Source organism: Ictalurus furcatus, chromosome 14, assembly GCF_023375685.1.
Source record: "Ictalurus furcatus strain D&B chromosome 14, Billie_1.0, whole genome shotgun sequence".
NCBI classification, from domain to species: domain Eukaryota; kingdom Metazoa; phylum Chordata; class Actinopteri; order Siluriformes; family Ictaluridae; genus Ictalurus; species Ictalurus furcatus.
Genome location: NC_071268.1, coordinates 9081525 through 9100993, shown reverse-complemented (window position 1 = coordinate 9100993; position 19469 = coordinate 9081525). Strand labels below are relative to the sequence as shown.

General features: G+C 39.6%; 1 protein-coding gene across 8 annotated transcripts in view; it reads left to right on the top strand.

Moving 5' to 3' along the window:
• enox2 (ecto-NOX disulfide-thiol exchanger 2) overlaps positions 1-19469 on the top strand; it is a 296308-nt gene that overhangs the window by 243779 nt on the left and 33060 nt on the right. For all 8 annotated transcript variants that reach the window (XM_053641146.1, XM_053641143.1, XM_053641145.1 and 5 more), the window contains one exon: positions 17345-17451. In XM_053641146.1, the coding sequence (XP_053497121.1) occupies positions 17345-17451 (107 nt within the window). The remainder of the gene's footprint in view (positions 1-17344; positions 17452-19469) is intronic.

The window sequence follows — 19469 nt, the reverse complement described above, 5'->3', positions numbered from 1 at the left end:
GGATGATAGATGGATAGATGGATGGATGATAGATGGATGGATGGATAGATGGATGGATGATAGATGGATGGATAGATGGATGGATGATAGATGGATGGATAGATGGATGGATGATAGATGGATGGATGATAGATGGATGATAGATGGATAGATGGATGGATGATAGATGGATGGATGGATAGATGGATGGATGATAGATGGATGGATAGATGGATGGATGATAGATGGATGGATAGATGGATGGATGATAGATGGATGGATAGATGGATGGATGATAGATGGATGGATGATAGATGGATGGATAGATGGATGGATGATAGATGGATGGATAGATGGATGGATGATAGATGGATGGATAGATGGATCGATGATAGATGGATGATAGATGGATGGATGATAGATGGATGGATAGATGGATGGATGATAGATGGATGATAGATGGATGGATAGATGGATGGATGATAGATGGATGATAGATGGATGGATAGATGGATGGATAGATGGATGGATAGATAGATGGATGGATAGATAGATGGATAGATAGATGGATAGATGGATGGATGGATGGATAGATGGATGGATGGATGGATAGATGGATGATAGATGGATGGATAGATAGATGGATGATAGATGGATGGATAGATAGATGGATGATAGATAGATGGATAGATGGATGGATGGATGGATAAATGGATGATAGATTAATGGATAGATGGATGGATGGATGGATAGATGGATGGATGGATGGATGGATAGATAGCTAGATGGATAGATAGATGGATGGATGGATGGATAGATAGATAGATGGATAGATAGATGGATGGATGGATGGATAGATGGATGATAGATTAATGGATAGATGGATGGATGGATGGATGGATGGATAGATGGATGGATAGATAGATGGATGATAGATGGATGGATAGATAGATGGATGATAGATGGATGGATGGATGGATAGATGGATGATAGATTAATGGATAGATGGATGGATGGATGGATGGATGGATGGATGGATAGATGGATGATAGATTAATGGATAGATGGATGGATGGATGGATGGATGGATGGATAGATAGATAGATGGATAGATGGATGGATGGATGGATGGATGGATAGATAGATGGATGATAGATGGATGGATAGATAGATGGATGATAGATAGATGGATAGATGGATGGATGGATGGATTGATGGATGATAGATTAATGGATAGATGGATGGATGATAGATGGATGGATAGATAGATGGATGATAGATGGATGGATAGATAGATGGATGATAGATGGATGGATGGATGGATAGATGGATGATAGATTAATGGATAGATGGATGGATGGATGGATGGATGGATGGATGGATGGATAGATGGATGATAGATTAATGGATAGATGGATGGATGGATGGATGGATGGATGGATAGATAGATAGATGGATAGATGGATGGATGGATGGATGGATGGATAGATAGATGGATGATAGATGGATGGATAGATAGATGGATGATAGATAGATGGATAGATGGATGGATGGATGGATTGATGGATGATAGATTAATGGATAGATGGATGGATGATAGATGGATGGATAGATAGATGGATGATAGATGGATGGATAGATAGATGGATGATAGATAGATGGATAGATGGATGGATGGTTGGATGGATGGATGGATAGATAGATGGATGTCCATTACATCAACAGCAGTTGATCAAAGCATGACATTCATTATGTAAACATATTTAGCCAGACTAAACATTTTAACATTAAACCGGTTCCTTATTAAGTTAGAAATATTTTCACATCATTTTGGTGGAATATATTCATAGTTTCTTAAAGTTTCTGTCTCAAAGTATGTTATTGGCAAAATAAATAAATAAATACATACATAAATGGATTGGGGGGGAGAAAAAACTATTTTGTTCAAAAGGTGATTTTTCAGCCACTGAACATCCAACTGGTTTTCCCAGACTGCCATACATGAACATCTCATTTGAATAACTCGGTACTAAGTTGAAAGTTTAAGGGGTTAAATACAGTGTTGTGTATTAATGCCATGTTTTACGGTTTGGTGAAAGAGTATAAGTGTGTAAAGTTTGCTTCTTTAGCCCTGCACTAGAGCTATCAGGATAATGTAGTGTTACAAATGATAAACGGTTGCGTTTACTCATGCCTTGTGTGAGGTTGTTAAAATCTATATCTATAAAATGTACAAAATGTCAACACAGCTAAAAACAGTCATTGCTCCATTTGAGGCTGAATCACTTTCTTCCTCAGCTCATAAAGTGGCATCACTCTGTGCAAGCATCAGAGTCAGGTAGGAGGTGTGAAGTGATTCAGATGATAATATAGTTGTAGGTTGATTCGTATGATTTAGTTTTCTGTATCATTAAACCAAGCCGTGTCCTTTTAAGTGAGTATGCGGAGGCTTCCATTAATCTTCCGTTACGTGTTAGTTAGATTAGCCTGGTATCTCCAGTGCAAAGCTAAAGAGACAAACTTCAGACACTGACTGAACTTAAACTCATTTAGCCCTTTAATTGAATCACTTTCATTACTGTGATTCAAATGAGTCAATTCAAATTGAATCAGTTTGATTCGGAAAGAGTTGGAATGGAGTAATTATTCCCAGCTAGATTGGGACTGGACCGCACTGAAGTGCGCACTGTGTCATGATGGTGTTACGCATGCCGTGGTGCGAGTGCACAGGGGAGTGAGCAGGTAAGTGCTCCAGAGGTCTCGAACCAGTCTGGAGCTGAAAGCAGACACAGGTAGAGTATTCAGACTGCCTCAGCACACTGACCACTAACAGGCATGAAGAGCTGCTTAAGCATTAGCAGGAGCCTTCAGTAGCGTGAGAAAGTGTGCGGAGAGCGCTCCTGACGAGGACGGCCCGAGCGAGCGAAAGTAAGTATTCCTCCAAAAAAAAAAGCAAAAAAAAAAAAAAAAGCAAAGCACAGCAAACAGAAGCCACATGTGTTTAGCGTATTTAAAAAGTGTTTACTGCAAAGACTGCGGAGATGATTTGGGGGGAAATAAGGACCTCAGACCATCATGGCAACTTCTGTGTCAATTCTCTCCATCTAGCTGTATAAACTATATACAGCACAGGATCCCGTACACACTCCGGGCATATCGCGCTTCTCCAGCTCCTCACTCTCGGCCGGTCAATAGCGTGATCGATCACTTCTAAGTTGATCTGTAAAGGGTAATGGATACGGTCAGAGGTGCTCCGTCCAGCACATGAGCAGCTATATCGAACACTCGCTTAATGCTGATTGATTTAAACAGCCCCTTCGACGGCTTTCACACTGTAATATGTTGACTGCAGTGCCACAGTCGCACCCTTCTTATTCTGCAAAAATAAATAAATAAATAACCCCGCACAAAATGGGAGAATTCATTCACCATATGTCTTTGGGGAAACTTATTTTACTGTTGAACTTTATTTATGAATGTGGCATGGTCCTTATAAATGTCACTACAAAATTGGATCCCTGACAGCACAGGTTTATGAGCAGTGCCTGTTAAAAAAAAAAATATATATATATATATATATATATATATATATATATATATATATATATATATATATATATTCTTATATATTTTCAAGTTTTGGTGCTTGGAAAGTTGCTTTTCTTTGAAGCGATGGCACATTTCACCTCGCTGCTTTAACTGTCAGTGTACGCACGTGCTGTTTGTTTTTGTTTTTTTTTTTAAATCCGTCACGTTTCTTTCCGCACCGCTGCCACATTCAATTAGACCAGTGAGCCTTTGAATACTGTATTCTCTACACTCTTATTATCAGTTGCATCTGCATACGGAAAAATATACATCGTCTTATAGCTCGTATAAGTTGCAGGCTAGTTGATTTCACAGCGCTGTATAGCTAGTGGCAGCTGACATCTGGCATCAAATGGCATCAGCTACATTTACAGGGTTTGTTTGTTTGTTTGTTTGTTTGTGTTGTTTTTCGTGGATGCCTCTCAGTGGTACTCAGAGTGTAGGTTTCAGTTTGGCTGTGTTTTGGAGATTTCTGCTTGCCATGCCAACTGCTCCCAATTCCCCACATGCTGCTAATAATCAGGGAAACGGCAAATGTTTAGACGCCCCGCTGAGCACGCGTGCATCGTGGCGTTCTCCAGATATGGAAATAATTCGTGACATATGAGAAATGTCCTAGATTCCAATGCTTTTGCCTAATGGTATAAGCATATGTATGCAGCACAGGCAAGCAGGCAAAAAAAAAAAAAAAAAAAAAAACAGCAATCTTTTTTGAACTTTTAAAGAATGCATAATTCAGATAACCCCTTCGATGAAATCTTAACTGTGTGCATCTCACTTCTGCCGTTGGGGGGAGAATCATCAGCGAGTAATCCGGGTTTAAAAAGACAATAGCGGAAAAATGGACCGATCAGAAGGTAGATTTCGTGCGGAGATTACGAGATTTATTTATTTATTTATTTATTTATTTATTTAAAGTTCGGGCGTCGTTTTCAAACGCCGTTGACGGAGATGAAAGGAGCGAGAATTAAATATGGGACTGAGCTTAGAAGCGAGAGCAGGTGGGAGTGAAATCGGGTACGTGTCGTCCGTAGCGGGCAGGAAAATCAGTTCTGCGTAGATCTCTAGTGCAGGTTATGGCGTACCAGCTGTCAAAGAAACAACAGAATAATGAGAAAACGCAATGAGAAATATATCTGTATTTGAGTAATTCACTCAGTCTCTGAAAAATCCTTACCCCCCCCCCCCCCCCTATACAGTACACGCAAAAATACACACATTTCAAAGTGCGCAACCAAATTTATTATTCATTTGAAAAAGAGGGGGGAAAAAAGTTATAAAACTTCTGAGTGCTTTCTCATGGCCTGAAAAAAAAAAAAATCACATAACACAACATGGATTTAAAGTTCCGAGCCTAGAAATGAAGCTCAGACCTAGAGCAGGCCTCTAAGGGGTCTAAGCCACATGAGTTTACACAAGACAGGTATTTATTTTTAGATTAGATTTACCCTGCAAATGCCGATAATTACCACCGAGTACTGACAACCTTAATTTCAATTTAAGTGATGGAATTTATCTCTGTGACTGAAAACTGATATGTCATTTTCTCACGTTTCATCACTGAGAGGATTTAGGTTGACAGGGAATTAATGAGTTAGTGCTGACTTCCACCAGCATTTAGTAACACCCCCCCCCCTCCCCCCCACCCCCACACTTTTTTTTTTTTTTTCTTCCATCTGCAGATTTTTTTTTTTTCCTTGTCAGTTTGTCAGAAGAAAATCAAAATCAAAAAAAAAAGGATCTCGGCATGGCGGTACTGTCACGCTGTCATCCTGACAAATGCGCGAGCTTCACAGTGAGTCAGATGATCAGATCGGCCATATCTGAGCATGGATTAAACACACACGTGTGCGATCGCACTGCTTATCACTGAAAGCCAGAACAGCGGAATAAAACTTAATCAAACAAGAAAATATGTTCACCGAGATGACAGATTCTGTTAACAGACTGTAAACAAGGTGCACTCTGTTCCACCATAATGGCTGATTTATTGCAAACATATGTTCCTGCTTCTGTAAACTAAGACTCGGATTTGAACATCAGCAAGACCGTGGTGGACTTTAATACCCGACCGGAATAGTCCTGAGTGTCCCGTTCTTTAACGTACAGAATATTAGGTAATCAGCACCAAAGCTCTGAGAGAACAAAAAAAAACAAAAATTACTTTATTTATATATTTATTTATTTATTTTTCATTTGTGTTTTCAGACATAGCAGGATACACCTTTGTTTCTGTTATGTCTGCGTTTCATTTTCCAAAAATGAAATCATTCAAAAGAAAATCTAAAAGAGGGGGAAAAAAAAAAAGGTCGTTTTTTCAGAAAACCGCGGTTGTTGCTGATGCGGCCGTGAAGGGTTTATTCGAGGCCAGCCGATATGCTTGCAGTATGACTCGTGCGAGACTACAAATTAAAGCTGTAATCAAAACTGGCGTTGTCTGGTCCAAGACCATGGCTCGGGATCGAGCTCAAGTCAGGATCGAATCCAAGTGAAAGCCAGATCCATCCATCCATCCATCTTCTACCGCTTACTCCGTCTTCAGGGTCGCGGGGGAACCTGGAGCCTATCCCAGGGAGCATTGGGCACAGGGCGGGGTACACCCTGGACAGGGTGCCAATCCATCGCAGGGCACACAATCACATACACATTCACACACCCATTCATACACTACGGACACTTTAGACACGCCAATCAACCTACCATGCATGTCTTTGGACTGGAGGAGGAAACCGGAGTATCCGGAGGAAACCCCCGCAGTAAACTCCGCACACACATGGCCCCGGCAGAAATCGAAACCCGGACCCTGGAGGTCTGAGGCGAACGTGCTAACAAATCCAAGCCTAGATTAGACTATGATTATAGTCTAGTCCTATGATTAGACGTAGTTTTCTACAAGACGGAATTCTTTCTTTCTTGTCAAACTTTTGTGCATGAGGAAAGACATTTAGGGATGGGCGATATAGACTTAAAACTATATCACAGTATTTCATGGCGGTGGTTGTTTGTTTGTTTGTTTGTTTGTTTGTTTTTTTGCGGTAATGATATTAATATCAATATGAAAATAGTAACATCCAACAACAACAACATTTAATCTTTTTGGCCACAAGTCACATCAGTATACAGTCAAGAGCCATGCAAACACAAACACTGACCTGAACAAAGTCTAGCTTAATCCTGACCATCAGCAAATAATAAAGTATACCAATTAAGAAAAAAAAACCTGAATACTATGGAGTTTGCTTTACGTTGCTTGTTTATGCTTTTTCTCCTCATGCAGTTTCTGGCTTTCCTCGTATTCCGGTCTGTGTTTTTGCTTGAGGTGATGGAACGAATTTGATATGTTTGTTCATCCAGATTTTTTGACACACAGATTTACAAATCACAGATGTTTGATTCCCATCTGATCCTCTGGATCCAAACCACTTCCATATTACGCGGGAAACTCCTTTTTTGGGGATTAATTCTTCTTCTTTTATTTATGTTATGTGACCCCTGTGTAGGATAAGCAGTGTGGATGGATAGATGGATGGATGGATGGATAGATAGATGGACCGATAGTGGATTTTACCGATACGGATAACTGAGCAGGCGGTACCTGCCGATAACCGAATAATCAAACGATAGTGTTTAAAATGGATACTGTATTACAATATACCACTCAAACTGAAATATTACTGATCTTCATTACAAAAATAAACAGTACTGACCGTACCATGAAAATTTATACATCCAAACAGAACCAAAAAGTTCTCCAAATAATAATCAAAATAGAGACCTCCAAATGAAACCAAAAACACTTCAAATAACACAACAAAATTTGTCAGCGATAGTTTTTATTTCGCCTCTAGAGGCCGCTCTCATACTGTTATGTGGACAGCGGACCGTCCTCAGCCGCTACCGCAACGGACGCAACTGGGAAAAACTATCGGTGTGGGTTTTTGCCGATAACCGACTCAAATCCTATAGCCATACTACAAAGCACTTCTGTATATCGCTCTGGATAAGGGTGTCTGCTAAACGCTGTAAATGTACACATACTGTAGCTAGCCTTACATATGGTTTTGGAACCACGTTCAAAAACGATTATAGACATAGCAAGAAGAGGATTGTCCTCCACGTCCATAAGGACATTGAGCATCAGTTTTGTTCAGATGCTTTTCCTGGCCAGTTGTATTGCCATGGTACACTTTTTCCAAAACATATCTGCTCCATACCTGAAGTTGCTTCTATCTATGAGGATTGTATTAAACACCCATCTCATATTATCATTTCCGTGTCTGGTAGATTGCAGAGCATTAAAGGCAGAAGTGCCATGCTTCCTAGCAACACTCTACTTTTTTTTTTTTTTTTTACCCCCTAAGCAGGTACAAAGTGATGTATAATGTATGTTATGATTTTTGAGTTAGCCTAATTGTAATATGCCCCTCCCCCCCCCCCTTTTTTTTTTTTTTTTTTTTTTTTTTTTTTAAATAAATGTTTTTTTTTTTTTAATAGAAGACTTCTTACGGTAGGCATGCTATACTCTAGCATTTTACTGGATTAGGCAACATTTGTTGCACTTGAACATTAGCATGGGCTAGGTGTTACATCATGTTTTCATCCGCTTATTTTTATCAAACAAACATTAAAAGTCACCAGTACATGACATAAAGTCATGCAGTTGAATAATTCACGCTTGTACGGTGGAGTAAAATAAGTTTACGTACGCCTTGCAGAATAATGCGCCTTTTCATAATTACTAAGAAATAAATAAGAGAACGTTTACATACGCTTGATTCTTAATACTGTCTGTCGTTACCTGGATGATCAACGACTGTTTTTATTTTAGTTTTGTGATATTTGTTCATGAGTCCCTTGTTTGTCCTGAGCAGTTAAACTGCCCACTGTTCAACTATTACAAAAGATTAGATTAGGTTACGTTTTTGTCACTGTGCAGAGTACAAGTACAGAGCGAATGAAAATGCATTGAAGTGCAAACATTTATTGATTCTCATGGAGGCGACACGTTACATTAAGAGCCGGGGGGGGGGGGGGGGTGTAAACTTTTGAACAGGATGATCGGTGTAAATTGTGATTATTTCGTCTTCTGGGAAACATGTAGATATCTCATGTAGCTTCTGAAAGGGCGGTACTAAATGAAATAAATAAGATCTTTAAACAAATTAACGACAATTTACACCAATTGTCCTGTTCAAAAGTTTACACCCCCCGGCTCTTAATGTGTCGTGTTGCCTTCTTGAGCTTCAGTGAACGTTTGCACCTTTTGTAATAGTCATGTGCGAGTCCCTCAGCTGTCCTCAGTGTGGAAAGATGGATCTGATCGTCATATTGTCACTGTTGGAAAGGGTTCAAACATGCAGTTCTGTCATGATTGTGATGAAAATGCTAAAACATTGCCAAACATTCCCATCACATGTCAGCTGTGAAATATGTCCACTGATAGGCTAGTCATATTTGTAGACAAATCTTCACGGAATATATCATACAGCGGTCTGTTGCTGACCCTGGAGGAATGATGGAGTGTATTAAAGCTATGTGAGAAGGTAAACCGGTGTTGCTTAGAGATAACGCAATGTTGAAAACCCCATAGCCGTTATAGTATTATCACCTGTCGCAGGTAGCAACACGAATCAGATCAAAAGCTGCAAGATTTCCAGTGAAATACAAGATTTCGGCTATAAAATTAGCTCTTTAATGAGGTCTTCATACGGCTGTAGTTACAGAATTGTATCCTCCAGACCTGACAGAGGAACAAGCAAAGATTCAAGCAAAGGCTTTGGCCCAGAAAGCAATACAGCACCGCAGTGCCATTAGGTCTAAAACTAAACTATACTGTGCAGTCGAGGTCTCTGTAAAATAGAATATTTGACAAATCCCAGGCAAGCATGCTGATTTGGCAAAAAAAAAAAAAAAAGTGTTGAATGAATAATGCATAAAGCATAAAGTTTAGTATTCAAGACCACTACTATAAGCAAACCTCTGCTGATGGAAAACAAAATAAAGAGCAAAAATGAGGAATGTAGTATGAAGTGGTTTTCTTTTGTGGCACGTTCACTAAGAGGATGCAAAAATATACTGAAGTCTGCTTTGAAGTTTCCTTTGCCAAAATGGAATTGGTAAACTGGTCGATATCCGGGCTGTATTTGATCAGAGGAACGTCTGCTTCGGTGATCTACTACCAAAATCCTTTCTCAGATGATCTACCATCATACTGCGTCAAAACGAGTTAAAAAAAAAAAAAAAAAAAAACATAGTCATATTAACTGTTGTTAATCAGGGAAGAAACTAAGCTTTGTAGTAACTCCAGGAGCGCCGCTCGTATAGCCGTACACTCTACACACTGACAATCGCTCTTTTCTCTCACACCCACACACGCAGTCGTGCGATTTTTTTTTTTCCTTCTCCCTACTTCTAAATCAATGTCTCCCATCAAATTAAAGGATGCTCAAGCCATTATTGATCTCGCCGCAGTACTCTCACTCAAGCTTGCCTTTATCTCAGACTGAGCGTTCTCAACCCTATTGACTCCACTGGGTTTATTAGCCTTACCCCAAAACGAGGAGACCGAGAGACGGATTGTAAATTGGTGAAAAGTCTTCCCTCGCGTCTTTGAGGGGTGACAGCCCCAGAATAATATTAAGCACGATTCAACAGACGCAGCATTCTGCTAGCAGCAGTAATCACATGACTGCGCTGGGCGTGTCTCAGGACTTGCAGAAGAAATCGATTTTTCACACGGCGCACAGTTCATTTGATGTTTTATAACAGCACAGCTATCACGGTCTCAGCGCTAAGGTTTAAACGAACGTGATCGTTCTAATATGCTGTTGTTTCGATAGTAACGCATTGAAAGGGGATTTGTATTGCAGATGCTCGCATAGGATGTGGAGCTGTGATTCGATCTAACCTGCTGCATTTTTGTTCCTAATTAACTTCAAGAGAGACCGGAGAGAGGAAACGACCGTTTATAGCCGCTATAATGTAACTTGTTTTGTGGAGCGAGGGCGTTCGCTGGACTGTTAATCATCAGGGGCTGAGCGCCTTTTTCTTTCTTGCATGTGAGGGCTAATTGCTTAAAAGGTGTGAAAATTGGAGAAGGAAGGAAGGGTTTGGATTTGATTTACTATATAATCTGCACTTGAATAATCGAGCCGCTCAGATGTCTCAAACCAGCTTCATTTCAAATACCTGCTATCATTATTACTAGACCTACATGATGGATCCTCAAAACCCATAATACAATGGCAATTTCACGAGTGAGAGTTGAAAACTACTCTAAGAGTACGTTTACACGGCAGTAATCTAATCATTGACCTTATTCTGAATAAGACAATATTGTGATTAAGGTGTTTACATGAGTCGCTTTTAGAATATTCCTTTCATGTTCCCGTGTCACATGTTATAGAACATAGATCGATTAACGGCACACGTCTTTACGTCCCCGCGTCACGCCGTCCGACGTCCCTCCAGAATTTCACGTATCGACATACAGTTGGTTTTCGTTATGGGACCGTATACAGTTCTGGGTGTTTTTATTTTTAATTTTATGAAAGCTTCAAGTGCGGTTAATTATTTGTCACGCTGTACGTGCTAATAGACGACTGCTTGAAGCTGTGGGCTGCGTCCCAAACCGCGTACTTACCGTCTATATGGTAGCTGATATACATGTATTTCTCCTACTACAGGCCTATAGTAGGCAAATATGCGGTTTCGGATGCAGCCGTGCTCTCTTGTTTGCCGTAAAACGGTTGAGCACTGCCGTGTGTGATCGTGTCCTGTCGAAAAAAAAGCGGTGAAAACTCTCACACGACGTTAATAATATGAATAAGGTGTGTACACGTCTGTAATACACGTCGATAACGCGACTAAAACAGGAATACTCCACATTTCTTAATTCGATTCGTGTTTACTACGAGTATGACTTTAATCGGATTAAGGTCATTAAAAATGGCTGTTTACATGCTAGTTTCTTAATCAGAGTATCGTCTTAATCGGGTTAATAGCGGATTATCGTTGTCTATGTAAACGCACTGAGAGTGACTGAGAGAAGTTTTATAATCTGGTTCTTAAACTATTACTGATGGACCTACTTGATATGAAGCACAATTCCCAACTAAATTGTACGGATAGTAAAACATGAGAAAATATTAAATATAAAATGAACAGTGACTGGATTCTGTCCTTTAAAAATAATATTATCTGGTTAAATTTAGCCTACTTCAGTATTGTTACTGGAGTATCTCCTCCAGGCTGCAGTATGAGAAGGGAAACAGACGCAAGACGTACAGTGGAGGAAATTAGAAGAGTATTATACGCGTCAACATTTTATTTCAGTAAATATATTTCCAATGAGGCTATTCACATGAAATTTTCACCAGACATCAGTATTAACTCAAGAAATCCGGAAATATAAATTTCAATTCAATATTATTTGTATAGCGTTTTTTTTTATTTTTTTTTTTACCATGGACATTGTCTCAAAAGCAGCTTTACAGAAATATATCAACAGAGTATACAGATTTTAAAAGTGCAAATTTATCCCAATTGAGCGAGCAGGTGGCGACGGTGGCGAGGAAAAACTCCCTAAGAAGTTAAGAGGAAGAAACCTTGAGAGGAACCCGACTCAGAAAGGAACCCGTCCTCATCTGGGTAACACCAGACAGTGTGAAAAAGTTCATTATGGTTTTACGTGAAGTCTGTTTGGCCTTAGAAGCAGCCGTAGTCCCAGCAATCTGGAATTGGAGTAGATGAGAGCTCCATCCAGAGGCAGGACATCCGAAACGGATCAGTCAGGTCCGGAGAGCAGAAAGGATCCGGATCTCTAGTATCTCCATAAAATCGTGTGTGGCTCGACAGAAGGAGAGAGGGAGAGAAGAGTTTATTAGGACTGTGCTTAGCGTAACAGAAAGTCTAGTCGGGGTAGGCTTGAGTAAACAAATACGTTTTCAGCCTAGACTTAAACACCGAGACTGTGTCTGAGTCCCGAACACTAATTGGAAGACTGTTCCATAACAGTGGGGCTCTATAAGCGAAAGCTCTCCCCCTGCTGTAGCCTTCACTATTCGAGGTACCGTCAAATAGCCTGCATCTTTTGATCTAAGTAGGCGTGGCCTACTTAGAAAACCAAAAGTTCGCTCAGGTACTGTGGTGCGAGACCGTTTAGTGATTTATAAGTTAATGATAGTATTTTATAATCAATGCGAGATTTCACTGGGAGCCAATGCAGTGTGGATAAGATCGGGGTGACGTGGTCGTATCTTCTGGTTCTAGTAAGGACTCTAGCAGCTGCATTCTGGACTAACTGGAGTTTGTTTATACTCCTACTGGGACATCCAGACAGTAAGGCATTACAGTAATCTAGTCTAGAGGTGAAGAAAGCATGAACTAATATTTCTGCATCATGTAGTGACATTATATTTCTTATCTTAGCAATATTTCTGAGATGAAATTAGGCTATCCTAGTAATATTATCTACATGAGCGTCAAATGATAGACTGGAGTCAGTAATCACACCAAGGTCTTTTAGTGCTGCACATGTTTAAACAGAAAGGACATCCAGAGTGACTATGTAATCAGAAAGCTTCCTTCTAGCAGCACACGGTCCTAGTACAAGTACTTCTGTCTTATCAGAATTAAGTAAAAGGAAGTTAATAAGCATCCAACGTCTAATGTCTTTTACACATTCCTCAACTTTATTAAGCTGCTGTCTGTCGTCTGGCTTCTCTGAAACATACAGCTGTGTATCATCAGCATAGCAGTGGAAACTAATTCCATGTTTACGAATAATTTGACCTAGAGGTAGCATATATAAAGTAAAAAGCAGTGGGCCTAAAACAGAACCTTGTGGAACACCAAATTTAACCTCAGTATACGTGAAGTCTTCATTTACATCTACGAACTGATAACGATCGGTCAAATAAGACCTGAGCCAGGACAGGACCGTTCCCTTAATGCCAACAATGTTTTCTAGTCTAGCAAGGAGAATAGTATGATCTATAGTAACAAAAGCTGCACTAAGGTCGAGTAACACAAGCAGCGAGACACAACCCTGATCAGAGGCCAGTAGTAGGTCGTTTACGACTTTAACTAACGCTGTCTCTGTGCTATGATGAAGTCTAAATCCTGACTGATACATTTCATGAATGTTATTCCTGTGCAATTATGAGCACAGCTGCTGTGCTACAACCTTTTCTAGTATCTTGAATAAAGAATTCACAACGTTAAAGTCCATGAATGAAGTTATGTGTAATAAAGTGGAATGACACGGGAAAAAAAGTATTGAACACACTAACTGAAATGTATTTAATACTTAGTGGAGAAGCCTTTGTTTGTAATGACGGCTTCCAGACGCTTCCTGTATGAAGAAATTAATGGGCCGCGGTATTCGGGTGTGATTTTGGCCCGTTCTTCTAAACACATTGTCTTTAAATCTTGTTCAATTGGATTCGAGTCGGGTGATTTGTTTTCTCTGAAACCAGTTGAGAGTTTCCTTTGCTGTATGCTTTGGATCGTTGTCCTGCTGGAAGGTCCATGTCTCCATGTCTCATCTTCATCATCCTGCTGGATGGCAGCCGATTCTTCTCAAGAATCTCCTGGTAAAGGGCTCCATTCATGATGGATCCTCAAAACCCATAATACAATGGCAGTTTCATGAGTGAGAGTTGAAGTGACCTGAGTAAACGTTCATAATCTGGTTGTAAAACTATTACTGATGGACCTACTTGACACGAAGCACAATTCCCACCTAAGTTGTACAGGTAGTAAAACATTAGAAAATAATCACTATAAAATGAACACAATGACTTTATTCTGGCCTTTAAAAATGATATTATCTGTTTAAATTCATCCTATTTCAGTATTGTTACGACCCATCTCACCCAGGCTGCAGACATAAGACGTAACAGAAAATACTGAATTTATTTGCAATTAGAAAGAAAGACATGATCAGACAAAAAGTTGGATTTATTATAAAACTTGCCCCGGGTGTTATCATTGTTTGCAGGACTGCCAGACCAGTAAAATATCAAACATTTTGGCTACGTAACAAGAGACTAGGTTAGTTTGGTGTCACTAGCCAAGAGGAGGCACAACTAAGCTCTCACTGTATGGGTTTAGCTGCCACAGTATCACGTAAAGTACGTTATTTGTCCTTACGCTCTGCTCATATCATGTTCACCTAACCTGGAACTCATATCGACATTTACACACCACGTTTTCCTGCTCACCATCAGAGGATGTTGTTTTTTCAGTTTCAAATCCCTTTACTGGCAATAAATCGCCGTATACCCATTTTTCCTCACACTGACTGACTGTGAGCTAGCGTTCGGCAGAATTGAGAGCAATCAGCCAATGAGACACGAGTATTTCCAGTATTTTCCTGTAAACCCTGTCTGATTGGTCTCGCCTCCGTTCACCGAAGATACAAAATTACAACACCGCCGTCTTCTTTTACTGGCGTTCGGTTCCGTAGTGACAAACCGCTCCAAGTGCAGAATTATTCAGGGCTGAAGAAAAACTCTTCAGGGCTCCAGCCCCCCATGGACGTTTCACAACATTAAACGGATAACCGTAACTATATGAGATGTATTTTATATACATTTATGTAACTAGAAATGTAACTAAAAATATAAATAACTCTAAACGTAACTATATGGAAGGTATTTTATATACATTTATGTAACTATAAAATTTAAATAAAAATATAAATAACTATAAACATAACTATATGAGATGTATTTTATATATATTTATGTAACTATAAATGTAAATAAAAATATAAATAACTATAAACAGATAAACATAACTATATGGAAGGTATTTTATATACATTTATGTAACTAGAAATGTAAATAAAAATATAAATAACTCTAAACAGATAAACATAACTATATGGAAGGTATTTTATATATATTTATGTAACTAGAAATGTAAATAAAAATATAAATAACTCTAAACAGATAAACATAACTATATGGAAGGTATTTTATATATATTTATGTAACTAGAAATGTAAATAAAAATATAAATAACTACAAACGTAACTATATGAGATGTATTTTCTATACATTTATGTAACTAGAAATGTAAATAAAAATATAAATAACTATAAACATAACTATATAGAAGGTATTTTATATACATTTATGTAACTAGAAATGTAAATAAAAATATAAATAACTATAAACATAACTATATGGAAGGTATTTTATATACATTCATGTAACTAGAAATGTAAATAAAAATATAAATAACTCTAAACGTAACTATATGGAAGGTATTTTATATACATTCATGTAACTAGAAATGTAAATAAAAATATAAATAACTCTAAACGGACCTGTCGTTCTTGAATTAACAAAAGTTAAATGTTGGCAGCTTGCTGTATTCAAATTGAAGTTACAGACTTCATGACATGCTGTTGTTGGAAAAGAACTGACTCTGAGGTGATAACTGTCTAACAGTCGATTCTTTTTCTATAACGCCGCATCATGCTTTATTCTTTACCTAGTGAGCAGCTGTGAGCAGTTACAAGCAGTTTAACACTTGCGCGTGTACCGAAAACCGTGCGGTATCACGGTCTGGATGATATACCAGACGATATGCTTTGCCCAGATTATGGCGACTATCGTTGGGAATTCTACCCGGTGTCCGTAAAGTCGGGAAGTTTTACGAGAATGGGAATATGTCGAGCAAAATCCTCAAAAACGCTACAAAAATAAATGATACGACGGCTGAGGAGCAGGTCAACATGGAGAGCAAGTGTCGTAAATAATAAATACAAAATAAATCAATATCGTTTTATTATTGTCGGTTCCTGCCTTCTCGGACACGTCGTACGAACGAGTAGCTGACGTGATCTTGTTCAATTCGTTTGTTTTATGTTCTGCGGTACATCGGGGTATAGATTGTGATAGATACCAAAGCCTTAAAAACAGAACTGTTTCTGTAAGAAGATCACAGTCCCGTAGGCCTCTGGGGTCGAGTGTTTGCTTGGCTCTTACAGCTCACAGAGAACATGTTAATTGGCAGGGGTTCTGAATCAGCGGCGTTAAAACAGGAAAAGCATTTTCGGTACAGCTTGGGCTGGAGTTTTGACAGGTGATGCTCTGTGTTCTCCGCTTCCGGAATATTCAGTCTCTGTGCTGAAGGATTACTGCCAAAGCTCATCTCTCAATTCAGAGTGGATGAACTTATTACCGGAAGGTTTCCACTAATGAGTTGACACGAGCAAGACGTCCTGTCAGATCCACACACACACACACACACACACACTCAGAGCGCAAAATAATGACGTGTGGCTTCCCTGGAGATGAGTCTCATTAGATTCCATATCTACCTGCTTTCTCCAATAAGCCAGTGATCCTCTGATTTTCCTGACAGCTCAGAGCTTCCAAGAATATCAAAGGTGATGCAGTTTTATATATATATATATATATATATATATATATATATATATATATATATATATATATATATAATGTGCATGATCTCTTAGATGAGCTTTTGCACAGAAGTTGCCTCAGTGGTCTGAATTAGTCCAACAGGTCAAAATGCCCCACTGTTTCCTCCATGAATTATTGAAGCATTGAAGTTTAGTCATCCATGCACCAGTGTTGTTGCTGTAGAGAGGGAGAGTAGGGCGAGAAAAGAAGTTCACTGCCTTCCTATCTGACACCAGTTTTTTTTTCCCCCACTCCTCTGCTTCTCCCCAATCGCCCCTCTCTCTCTGTCTTTCTTTGGACGGTACATACTGGCCCCCCGCGTCCCCCTGCCACAGTTGAGCAGATTGTGTCTGTATTCCACGCTGCTTCCAAACAAAAGGCATGGGACCATTTCTCCAAAGCCCAACGCAAGAACCTGGACATGTGGCGCAAGCAAGCAGAGGTTGGTGTTCTCAATTTTTGCTTCTGTTCTTTCTGTTAAACTGAATGTGTTGACGTTTTCTGCAGGATTTTTTACTTTTTAAACGCTGATCCATCGGCCCTTTTTATTCCCCGTCTTCGAGTGCAGTTCCATATGCTCTCTGCTTGAGGCGTACGTTAATTAGCTCTTAAACAGGGTAACCGAGACAGTTACCGGAACCGTAGCTGTCAATCACCAGGGAGTGGCCGAGCTCCCAGCAGCACACAGCCGCTTGGCAGGTAACACCTGAGCGCACAAAGCGCCGGCCGAGTGCGAGCCCGAGATTTATCCCACGCTTACCTATCGACTCCCAGAGCCCTGCTGCAGATCAGCGTATTCAGAACACACTCCTTCTCATGCACTATCCCCCTGCATTTCAATGCTGAAGAGATTTCACTTTTACTTTTATCTTTTGTTCTATTTCGAAGCGAATCGAGACGTTAGGATGTAAGACTACGTCCTCACTTAACGAGCTGCAGCAAATAAACGTGCTCCGTGTGGGCGGAGGCCGCCGATGAAGCGTAACACTGTTGTCGTTTTCTGGTCATTCGGTAAGTGTCGAGTCTCGTCTCTCGAGCACCAAGTGAGCAAAGACTGGATTGGGCGTGTAATTAACATCATAATCTCCTTTTCCAGGCTGCAAGACAGAGGCATTTTGCACGGATCGCAGGGCTGATACTGTTTATGCTAATCCAAAAGTGCTTGAAAGGTCTTGTTAAGCGAGTAATGAATATAGACGTGACAGGAAGTGTTCACATTTCAGAGTCGTATCATGTAATCTCATTAGCTTTAAATGGGTACTGGATTTGGAACAAGCATTACACTGATGCAAAAGAGTCTCATCGTGACATAAGGTAGGTGTTTCATTATGTCTGAATGTGCTGTTTGAGTTGGTTTTTAGTTCAAAAAAAATTTTTTTCATGTGCTAACCTGCATTCCAGAGGCGGATGATTAATGGAAATTTGGTTACCTTGCCTTCTCTTCCCTTAGCAGTGACAACTTAGATGAGTCGAAGCTCAGTGTGGTTTGCCACATGGTCCTTGTTAACCTCATGCCGGTTGGCCACACTTACCGTTAGCCGTGTTCTCACTTTTATACGACGACACACCTGCCCGAGCTATACATCGGTCATAACGTGGCAGTGTTACATGCTCATATGACCCCCAGAAGATTTCCAGTAATCGGATCCTGATTGACGCTGGCCGTGGTCAGTCCAGAGAACAGATGTTATTTGTTTTTTTATTTTTTATTCCATGTGCTTTTTTTTTTTTTTTAATTTTATTTATAAATTGGATACGAACGAATGTATCCGTACGTCGCGTTCAGGAACATTTACACAAGAAATGTGGTATTCGTGAAAATCAGGTTACTTTGGCGAAAGGTTACTATCCTAAGAGAGCTCCTGAGTTTGTATCAATGTACATATACCTTGCAGGATCTGCGAAATGTTAGTCATTTTAAAAAAAATAAATAAAAATAGGTATTAAGAAGGATCATAAAAAAGTACTACCCTGAATAAGCTATTTCACATAACAGATGCGTACATCTAGTCCACAAGACGCAATAATAACCGAATGTACATAAATGAACCCGTTCAAAAGTTTACACACCCTTGATTATTAATCCTGTGTGTCGTTACCTGGATGATCTGTTTATGTTTTGTGAGAGTTCTGCATGAGTCCCTTGTTTGTCCCGAGCAGTTCAACTGCCCACTGTTCTTCAGTAAATCCTCCAGGTCCTGCACATTCTTTACTTTTCCAGCATCTTCTGCATATTTGACTCCTTTCCAACAGCGACTATATGATGTTCAGATCCATCTTTTCACACTGAGGACGACTGAGAGACTCGTACACAACTATTACAAAAGGTGCAAACGTTCACTGATGCTCAAGAAGGCGACACGATGATACATTAAGAGCCAGGGGGGTGTAAACTTTTGAACGGTGTAAATTGTTATTATTTTGTTTAGAGATCTTATTTTTTTCATTCAGTACCGCCCT